The sequence below is a fragment of the Phanerochaete carnosa genome (assembly GCF_000300595.1).
Source record: "Phanerochaete carnosa HHB-10118-sp unplaced genomic scaffold PHACAscaffold_13, whole genome shotgun sequence".
NCBI lineage: Eukaryota > Fungi > Basidiomycota > Agaricomycetes > Polyporales > Phanerochaetaceae > Phanerochaete > Phanerochaete carnosa.
The window spans coordinates 615415-625581 of NW_006767640.1; the positions used below are offsets into that span (position 1 = coordinate 615415).

At 52.1% G+C, this 10167-nt stretch overlaps 3 protein-coding genes across 3 annotated transcripts; 1 reads left to right on the top strand and 2 right to left on the bottom strand.

Annotated features, from left to right (window-relative positions):
* Window positions 1-1031: 1031 nt before the first annotated feature.
* On the top strand, window positions 1032-3421 carry PHACADRAFT_214190 (uncharacterized protein; the record flags this gene model as incomplete). Its single annotated transcript, XM_007401661.1, has 20 exons — window positions 1032-1114; window positions 1166-1244; window positions 1295-1308; window positions 1361-1456; window positions 1515-1542; window positions 1598-1623; window positions 1680-1705; window positions 1763-1797; window positions 1845-1869; window positions 1925-1936; window positions 1990-2005; window positions 2057-2099; window positions 2147-2247; window positions 2297-2356; window positions 2414-2441; window positions 2497-2554; window positions 2618-2642; window positions 2694-2796; window positions 2847-2885; window positions 2938-3421. The coding sequence occupies 20 exons, from the start codon at window positions 1032-1034 to the stop codon at window positions 3088-3090; spliced, it is 1050 nt and encodes a 349-aa protein (XP_007401723.1). The 3' UTR covers window positions 3091-3421.
* On the bottom strand, window positions 3405-4759 carry PHACADRAFT_154161 (uncharacterized protein; the record flags this gene model as incomplete). The annotated part of the gene is made up of 9 exons (XM_007401662.1): window positions 4672-4759; window positions 4583-4619; window positions 4327-4457; window positions 4192-4265; window positions 4072-4146; window positions 3954-4011; window positions 3835-3902; window positions 3739-3782; window positions 3405-3687 (listed from the first exon to the last, which is right to left on the bottom strand). The coding sequence occupies exons 3-9, from the start codon at window positions 4421-4423 to the stop codon at window positions 3405-3407; spliced, it is 699 nt and encodes a 232-aa protein (XP_007401724.1). The 5' UTR covers window positions 4424-4457; window positions 4583-4619; window positions 4672-4759.
* A 2574-nt stretch (window positions 4760-7333) lies between these two features.
* On the bottom strand, window positions 7334-9100 carry PHACADRAFT_214192 (uncharacterized protein; the record flags this gene model as incomplete). Its single annotated transcript, XM_007401663.1, has 11 exons — window positions 9028-9100; window positions 8936-8974; window positions 8835-8888; window positions 8756-8780; window positions 8530-8697; window positions 7898-7955; window positions 7780-7847; window positions 7677-7720; window positions 7517-7622; window positions 7413-7457; window positions 7334-7360 (listed from the first exon to the last, which is right to left on the bottom strand). The coding sequence occupies exons 1-11, from the start codon at window positions 9093-9095 to the stop codon at window positions 7334-7336; spliced, it is 702 nt and encodes a 233-aa protein (XP_007401725.1). The 5' UTR covers window positions 9096-9100.
* Window positions 9101-10167: the final 1067 nt, after the last annotated feature.

The window sequence follows — 10167 nt, forward strand, 5'->3', positions numbered from 1 at the left end:
CGGCGGAGATGCAGGACGCGTTTTGGCGTCTACTGGTAGCGGCTGGCGATGACATCAGTAGTTTACGTCAGCACTTATTGCATCAGTTCGGGCGCTAAATATTAAATATCAAATGTTCGCATTCACGCTCATCGGAACGTTCTTCCACTCTTATGTTAATTTCCTCAGACAACCGCCGCGACATGAAGTCGAGAATCGATCATTTGCGCATGATAATCAATTCAAACGTGTGCACGAAGGTCTACCTGTGTAGTATAAATGGAAGTCCCCGGCAGATGTGTTGCAAGGTGAACCGTATCCCCCCATCGACACCAATACGACGCCAGATGAACTCATGCAAAATTAACTATACAGGCTCGTAAGCTTTTGATATCCACACCTGTCCACGCGTCGACGGAATAATTGGCAACGCTATGCGCCCATGATAGGGCGTACGTATGAAGCAATTGGGCTGCTCCGCCTGCTGTCGCTTTCGCGTGCCAAGACGCTCCGGTAGTAATCTTACCCAATCGAAGGATCCTTAACCATCGAGTACTACTCATACTCCATGCGGTGTCCTCCACTACCAGGCCCTGCGCCCGCCGACGTGGAGTCGTCTATTTGACACCGGAAAGCCCTATTGAAGCTGTGGCAAGGCACAGGGTGTTCTTAACACGACCTGTATCAGCCTCTGGATCTACGTATCTGACGTGCAGATAAACAGGATTGTTTAGAGTCCATATGAGTGCGCGGCCTTGATCACGGCGCCGCGTCAGCTGCATGTCCAATCGTCCGCCGAAGGCGATAGACGGGCCCCTAATGGGAGGGGGCCGTGATGCCCATCTGTCATGTCCCCACAGAAGGCTGATATTTGTGCATAGAGTTATGATCGCTGAATGTTCATCAATCAATGAACTGATGACCTCCGCATTCATAGTCTATTTCATAAGCTTCGACCCTCAGAAGCTTCAAGGCCCCGGCTCGCTGTTCAAACTTCCGAGCTTGACTCTTCTAGCGTATCAGCTCGTTGAACCATACCACCCCTTGAAGCCATGCTGTCCGATGCTAGCGACTCCTTGTCTATCTTGCGTACGATGTATGGTGCCACACTGGTGGGGACTCTTGTAGGCGTCTTGTGCGTAGACTCTCGCGCTCTCAAAGAACGCCACTGCTGATGTAGCGTCAGCCTGTCGGGCATTGTCTCTGCACAAGTCTACATGTACACCCGTGTATACTCGAACGACCGTATCGGGGTGAAGTGCATGGTAGGTCCTCATTCACGCTTCTGTTCATATCTCACTCGCTTTACACTCAGGTCGCCCTAGTCTGGTGCGTATAAATCTCATGGGATTCTAGTATGAGTACATGACCGCCCCCATAGGGTTATGGATTTGTTACACACCTGCCTGATCTGCGTGGCGAGCTGGATGGATCTGGTCGAACGCTTCGGCGATTGGGATCTGGATCGAATTACCTGGTACGCGTTGTCTGCAGGTTTGGATATTGGCCGTGCTAATTCCACGGTCCGTTCGAAGGAGTGTTGGGGCTTCAGTCGCCCTAACTGTACGTTGTACTGCATGTCTCATTTTTTTCCGCAGCGCCTGACTGACCGGATCAGGCCCTTGTGACTTTTCTTGTTCACTGGTAAGCTTTACGTTCGCGCAGAGGAGATGTAACGAAAATGAATACCGCGATGCTAGTTTCCTCATCTACCGAATTTATATGAGTGAGCATCCTCCTGCTCTCATCTAATCCCGGCGTGCCTCGCTCATCGTATTTGCAGTAAGCAATGGTAACTTGTATTTGACTGCTCCCTTGGTGCGTTCTTTGCTGTAAGTAAATATGCTGGCTAACCATGTGCGCAGGCAGTACTGGCTTTTTTTCGCTTGGGTAAGTCGCCGCTTGTCTTCGGCACTTCCGATTGACTGACTGTAGATCATTCCAGTGGCAGCCACGAGTAAGAAACTCCGAGCAACGATTCTTGGTCTTGTACTCACCTGCAACACTTAGTATCTACATCAGAAATGTGAGTACAAAAACCGTCGTCCAAGCGCATTGTTCATACGCGGCCTCTAAGGATACGACTGTCAAGTTATCAGGGGTTTGTACACCAGTATGGCGTAGGTTGGGGACTTCAAAATGCTTCACATTGTTAATAGCGCCTCAGTACGTCTTCACCATGGGCCTGGGCTCTGCGGTCGCCTTGGACATAGTGATTACTGCGGCGATGTGCTTCTACCTTCGACGCAGCAAGTCTCGGTTCTCGACGTACGTGATTTCCTCTGCGCCGTCCCGTCATACTCATATATACATCCAGGATGAACGACGTCATCGATACATTGATGCTATATACGGTAGAGACTGGGATGATCACTTGGTAGGATCTCGGGGACGAGTTCAGATTTTTTATCCAGCTGACGCCGGTGATTATTAGCGTCACCACGATCGCGTCCTTGGCATGTGTGAGTTCTGCCTTGGAAAGCCGAACGTGCTGCGAAGCTAATAACACACCTGTAGTGGGTCACTATGCGCAAGAACTTGATATTTCTCGGTCTTCACTTCACCATCAGCAAGTGTATGTGCTATCTCTGCTGCCGCGCGGGTCCCAGTGGTACTCATTCCGGCTCTTTCATTCCAGTGTATGCCAATTCGTTCCTCGCTATGTGAACGCCATTCCCACTCGCCGCGTTGAGTAGCGCTAACGGTTCGCAAAGCTTGAATTCCCGTGTCACGCTCGGAGCAGGGCGCTGCACATCCGGCGCTGCCGATAAGCGTCTCCCGATCATGCTCAGCGATCTCAGCAAGGCGTCATCCTCTGTGAGTGCCGTCATGGCTGCGGTGGACACACTTTACTGATGTTCCGGTAGACAAAGTGGCAGAGGACCGGCTCCTCAGCGAACAAAGCGGTAAGGCGCGTCGTAAACTGTTCGCTGCTTGCCTGACCAGGATTGTGGCCAGCTTGAGATCAACGTTGAGACGACGGTTGACATATCCCCGGACGAAACACGCTCTCCCCGGGTCCGTCGTGAAGCCTGGGATGAGGACATCTGCCATCTCGAGGAACTCAAAGACGTCAGTGTTACATTCGGGCGCGCAAATGCCATCCCGTGATCGAGCCGCGACACGCAGACAACCTCAGCTACTTCTACGGGCAACACCCAAGACCACCAATATTTATTTAACTCTCCGGGAGCTGTAAACGAAAATGCGCAGTCGCACGCGCATCAGCGTAAGGGGAAACGATAGCTAATAGCCTTATTAAATAACATTATACACGGGTATTGGGTATCTTTTTGGCTGATTCCATCCGCATGTCGTACTCTACTTCTTCCCCAAGGTATCGATCTCGTCCAGTGTGTGGCTCTCATAGTCAGAATCTAGTTGACTGATATGTGTCGGCACCCTCTCAACTAGCTCTTCGGTCCTCACGGTGACCGTAACCTGTCAAGGCCGTGGGTCAGCATTCCGCACTCGCTTTTGCCATTGTTGACGTACGTGGGGACGCTCAGAATCGTTTTCAGATGCGCTACTAGTAGCAAAGCGCAGCTGTGATGCAATGGCCGCTCATCAGGGACATGAAGCGACCGACGGCAGGATCGACGTACATTTTTTGTGCCCACGTCTACAACCACGTCGCTGAGCTCTGCAGACATGCGTGCTGCAAGATCGCTGCGGGAATTGAGACTGGAGATGACGGAATTCGTGTACCTGGAGCAGACCAATGAGCTTCCGAAGGCCATTGAGTGAGGTTGTACGCACAGCTTCACGACGCCGTAGTTGAAGATATAATGTATGCCTAACGGCTTGTGTGTCCCATGTCAGAACTGTTGGAGGTAGCGCTGGCAGTATGCTTACCGTAGATAACCATGACACGATGTGGCCTATCGTGAATGAGGCCGTCAGCAGTCCATTGGAGACCGTCGCTGTCCATGGGCCGTTAGCGTGACACTTTTCGTCAGCGTTATAAAGCTTACATCGTATGATGAGTCGGAGTGCGTTGTCGGTGCGCCTGAATCCCGTCTTTTGCTTACTCTATATGGTATCTCTGGCATCAAGGAGGGCTGACTCGCAAAATAGGTGAATCTGGCTTACAAGGTATACACTCAGGATCGTTGCAATTGAGATATCGCAGATGGTGCAGGATATGAGCCATGTCAGCCCAATTTCCTGCGCATAGTCAGCATTTAGCTGGGGAGAGAACAAGTGACTGACCGGTATGGGTTTGGTCTGGAGATCCGAAAACAAAGGATGCACATCAACGGCGATTGCAGAGCCAATAGCGGCGACTAGAGGTGCGAAATTATAAGCTAGATGACCGGATACATGGGAATTTGAGGACAGACGTACACCCAGAGATGCATGAGGTCAAGACAATAAGCCCGACGAGCCATCGTTTCCTGACCAGAATCCAGATTCTCCGGGCATAAAATAGCTGAGCCATCATGGAGAGGACACCCTGTTTGAACTGAGTCCCGACGCTGAAGTATATACAAGAGAAAAAGACACACTGAGAACGCATGTTCCGAGGCCTGCACTGCTCAAGCAAAGTAGTTACAATCGTTGTCAGTCCTCCAGCATCTTTGTGCACACCTGTACAGTGTACTCACGCCAATTGGCTCTCGTAAGGGCGTTAAAGTTACCTGTGGTATTCGCTTTAGAGATTTGGCTGGTATGTTTCGTGCGGAGACGCACCAAAATTATTGATGACGACCGAATAAATCCAGGCAATATTGAACGCCGTGTTGAGGGTATCAGCCAAGATCAGGAGACCGACCTGTAAACCCGCTCAGCATGGGCACATTCACAGCATGGGTTGCTTGTGACGTACGTAGATTTTCAGCCGTAACGGATCTCTGATGTGTATGTCAGTGTACCTATATCGGAGGTAGACAAACGACTGAGACATGCCTCGGGTATTTGACATAATAGATCTGCGCTTGGACCAATACAACGCCGTACAGTCTGCCGACTGTCAACAAGCGCGTGACACCACTTGGACGAAAGGACTCACAGAACGTTGAGGAAGATACCGAGCAAGCAGGGACCTTGACTGAAGGACGTGTCAGCCATGGTACTTCCTAGATTGCAATGGACCCGCGAATACTCACACTTCTCGAGCGGTGGTCAGGTCAGGCCCGTAGTCGAGAGCCATCGCGCGGAGTTCAAGACGACACAGCGAAAGCGGGCGAGGGCGGAACAGCTTGTACGGGCGGCTTCAAGGCTACTTATATGATTGCTTCGTGGCGCGCGGTGATACGCACACGAATCGTCTCGCCTAAGTGGCCCCTGCCGCCACACGGCAACATTGAATTATGACATCGAAGGGCCGCTAGCCGCTGCTGCCTGGAGGAAGTCCGATAGACGGGCCATCGCGAGCCGAACCCGGCATCCAGTAATTCATCATATCCATACACGGAGCGACCACCTGCGTTGCAGAGAGTCATTGAGAGCCACACATCATGCGCCGGTCAGCAATCACCGCCCAAGGGCGCGGCCGCCCCAACTAACAGCTGGAGCATGTGCGAATATAGCCGATCCTTGCATCAATGCATAGTAGGTCCGCGGAAATTCCGCAATTCGGCTCCTACTTCGAGAACATGATGCGTGTCGACATTGCAATTGAGACACATACATGAAAGGACGCATTTGATGCTCACATCAGCCGAAATAAAGCGCCATTTACGTATTGCGTTGACGACGCGCCTTCCCTAAATTACAAGCTTGTCGCCGGCCTTCTCTTGTATCGTTCTAGAAAAAGCTGCCCATCGATCTCCGGAACCCGGGGAGTAGCGCAGAAGCCCAGCTTGTTGTCCAGTTGATTTCCTTGAGCCCGTAATATGCTCGGCTGCTGTCAGACCTGAACGCACGAGATGTTAACGGACTCGCGCCCACCACTCTCACACCGACAAAGCCAATATCTCCTGAAAGCGGGTGGGAGTATGCCGGACGATAACTGAGGCTGGACATCATGAAGTCGATGTGCCTTAAATGCGATCAGCGTTATCAAGCGCGTCTTTGTTGGCTTCTGCACAGCCTTGCAATGCCGTAGTGGAAGACTATGTGGATGCCGGTGTGCTGCGAATATGACAATGAAGATCGCCCTGAGTGACCGAGCTCACTAAAGTGAGAGGCTACGTGCGATGTATTGACAGTAAGCATGTGTTCCGTGGAAGGCAGAATGTGTCGCGCCAAGTATACGACATGTACAACGGCGATAGCGACATCGCAGGTGGTACCCAAAATAAGCCAGGGGAAAGCGGTAGCTGTATCGTCAGCGGACCATGAAATTGCAGCGAAACGGCCGATGTCAAGAGCCTTGAAGCCCGAGATGTTTGGGCGAAGCGCTATGTTGATGGCCGTCCCGATGGCACATGCATGTGAAGCGCAAAAACCCTCTAGCTCTTGGTCAGCACCTGACTGTGAAAGAGCCAGATCGTCACCTTCACGGCCTCTCTGAGAACGCACGAGCTTACCGCCGTGGTTCCTTCTGTAGGCGGTAACTAGGGTTCCCGTTAATAGCGGCTACAGTTTTGCAGAAGCATGGGTTTCTCACCTGACTCAGAGACTGTAGAAGCAGCGGAACAATGAGTGCGCACGGAGCAAGGGATGGAAATGTCACCCACCCTGTCCGCCCGCGTGAGAGGAGCGGGGCCATCTTGGGGGCGATCCCCGGCACAGAGGGAGAGCTACGAGCAAGGCGCCTACCGATAGAGTGGGATTTTATAGATCTAAGCAATACCGAACGCGCTCTTCAGAGTGCCCGCAAGGAGTAGGGCCCCAAACCCTCAGACACGCCTGGGTAATCCCCAAGCCCTCGTACGATTCACGTGGACTTTCGTCTACAACGGACCATTGCAGCGGCGACCTCAAGAACTCCTGGCAATGATCGGGGGGTAAGCTTATTTTCGGAATGTTGCGTGGCAGCGTGATATGTATGCGCCTGTACGACTAGTACCACGAAGTGCCATACAGTCTGTAAGGACAGACCGTACGCGTAAGCTCAAAGCCCTCTTTAGAGAGCTTGATTCAGCTCACCAGATGCAGGCTTTTTTACGGGGATGACTGATGCTGTTGCACCTGAGCGTCGGGGCACGGAACGATGATGGCAGGAAGGCGCTTAGAGAGCCGAGCGGCGCACCGGCACCTCGTTTTGGACGAGCGCTCGAGGGTGCAATCCTCCCCCGTCATTCTCAAGCAGGGAGCGGCTGCATGTGCAAAATACGGTTTTTGCTGGTGATATTCAGGTGATATACCCAATTCAAGTAGTCCGCAAGGTGCCCATGACATCCAATGCCTGAGTTTAGCACTTGTGATCTACTAGTCGGCCGTTATGGACCGACCCTCTCTCGGCCAGCTACTGGGTCTTTGCCATGGCAGTAACCTGTCGACACGTGGATGAGCGCATGGTGCTTGCTCTACTTCTGTTCACGTACGTGGGGATGCTCAGGAGTGATTTCAGATGTACTCGCAAAGCGCAGCTACAACGCAGCAGTCGGTTATCAGCAGTGTGAAAAGACCGACGGCAGGGCTCACGCACTACATCTGTCGCGCCTACGTCCACGATAGCCTCACTGAGCTCTGCGGACATGCGCGCTGCAAGCTCGTCGCGGGAATTGAGGCTTGAGATGATTGAGTTCGTGTACCTGGCGCAGTCTAATGAGCTGCGAAAAATTGAGTCAGTTCAAGTTTGTACTCACAGCTTCACAGCGCCATAGTTGAATATGTAATGTATACCCGATGGCTGATACGTCGTGTTAGAATGTGCTTGTTGGGATCAGCTTGGGTATGTGATACGCTCACCGTAGACAACCACGAAACCATATGGCCTATGGTAAACGAGGCCGTCAACAGTCCATTAGAAACCGTTGCTGTCCGCGGCCATCAGTACAGTACGTCGTGCCGATCTGGTGGAGCTTACATCGTATGATGCCTCGAAGCGCATTGTCGGTGCGCTTGAATCCTGTCTTCTGCCGATTCTATACGGCGGTCGTCATAGTTGAGAATGGTGATACGTATAACAGCAGATTATTCGGCTCACAAGATATATGCTCAGGATCATGGCAATTGAGATATCGCAGACCATGCATGCGATGAGCCATATCAGCCCCAAGGCCTGTGCAAGATCATCATTCTGCTGGGGCCGGGAAAAACTGACTTGCCATGAAAGAATGGGTGTGAAGAGCCGAGAATAAAGGTCGCATGGTGACAGCGATGGCAGAGCCAATGGCGGTGACTAGACATGTGCGACTGAGCCATACGATCAGGTAAACTGGGTTGTGAAGAACGCACGTCCAGAACCACATGAAGTCAAGGCAATGAGGCTGACCAGCCATGGGTTCTTGATCAGAATCCAAATTCTCCGGGCGTAAAATAGCTGAGCCATCATTGAGATGACGCCCTACATGAACTAAGTCACGAGTGGGGACATATGCAAGAGCGAGGAACTCACAGAGAACGCATGCTCCGAGGCCTGTACTACTCAAGCAAAGTGCATATGCGGCTGTTAATGAACCGGCACGCTCGAGCATGGCATTTTGGCCGTGTACTTACGCCAATTAGCTCGCGTAAGAGCTTCGAAGTTGCCTGCGATCCTCGTTCCAGAGATGATAAATGGTACGCGTTATGCAGGAACGCACCGAAGTTATTGATGAGGGTGATATATATCCAGGCAATATTGAACGCAGTGTTGAGGGTGTCAGCTGAGATCAGAAGGCCAACCTACGTGTGCGCTCAATATGAATGCATGGTCCAACGGTATGAAGAAATCGTGGCGTACATATATTTTCAGCCACAACGGGTCTCTGATACTTATGTCAGCGTGCCCGCATTGATGCGAGGGTAGTAGGAGGACATACTTAGGGTATCTGGTGTAATATATCTGCGCTTGGACCAATACAACGCCGTAAAGTCTGTAAGCAGTCAGAGAGCGCACAACATTCCTACAACAGATACTTACAAGATGTTCAGAAAAATGCCGAGCAGGCAAGGACCTTGGCTGGTGAGTGCGTAAGTTATTGTTCCGAACTTCTGTGAGGGGCAAATTCGCACATCTCGCGAGCAGTGGTAAGGTCGGGACCATAGTCAAACATCGCGAAGTCCGAGGTGAGAGCAGGCATCTGAGTGGCCTCAGTGCTATTTATATGAAACCGCTTGACGGCGGGCGGCGATCTGCATCCCGCTCCGGTGGCTCTTGTCGCCGAGACAACATCGATTCTGTGATGGCCGACGACCGGCGGGCGCTCGCCGAGTTCGAACTTGTCAGAGTGTCGTTGGTTCCGCGGTATTCACGTACACGGGCCATCGTCGCCCTGCCTTGCACATATGTCTGGACGTTCAGATCTTCAGAGCTCAATGAAAGCAAACGCCGAAGCTACGCCGACTCCGTTGTGGACGGAGCGCCGTCATGATCGTGATTGACAATCCCCAGAGCTCGGTCCCGAACTCCTCCCTTATTCGCCGCTGCCTCGGCTTGAGTCCGCACCTGGAGGATGCCTACAAGCCTTGGGAACGAATATTGGGGCCGACGTCTAGTTTGCGCTCCTCGTCCTGGCTGAGGTGGCTCTGGTCTTAGCTAGTACCATTGATGCGCTCTGATATTTTCGTGCGGTGACTATGAGCATGCCAGTGCACGACCCCAGGCCTCACCGATACCTTTACCGAGCTTAGTCCGTTATGTAAATGATCGCAGCAGCAGAAAGTCTCGCTATCGCAACGCGCAGGTCTCTGTGTGAATCACTGCGCATTGTGACGTCGCATCTGTTAGATACGCTATTAGTATGAGAATCATCAGCAAAACCGCCAGCTCTTGGCGGCCGTCTTGGGCTTGAGGGGCCGTCTTGGGCTTGACACGGGTGTCTTGAAGCGTCTTGAGCTTAGCAGGCTGTCTTGGGAACTACCTTGGGCTGGAGTATGAGATAGTATGATATGCACTGAGCATTGGAGGTTATATATTGATTGGCCTGAAGTACTCTGTCGTATCCCTGCACACAGTATGTGAGGCAATGTGCTCGGAGTCTCGTCAATGCGTCTGCGAGCCGCGGGGACCCTTAAGCGCCAACTCCCTTCGGGCACTTAGAGTTGTCGGAAGCTCCCGGAGATGTTGACTTGTTGATTTGCCACGACTTCCCTTCTCCCTTCCAACAGTCACGTCCCTCTTCCGCGGTTGCACTCCACCATCGCTAACATAAC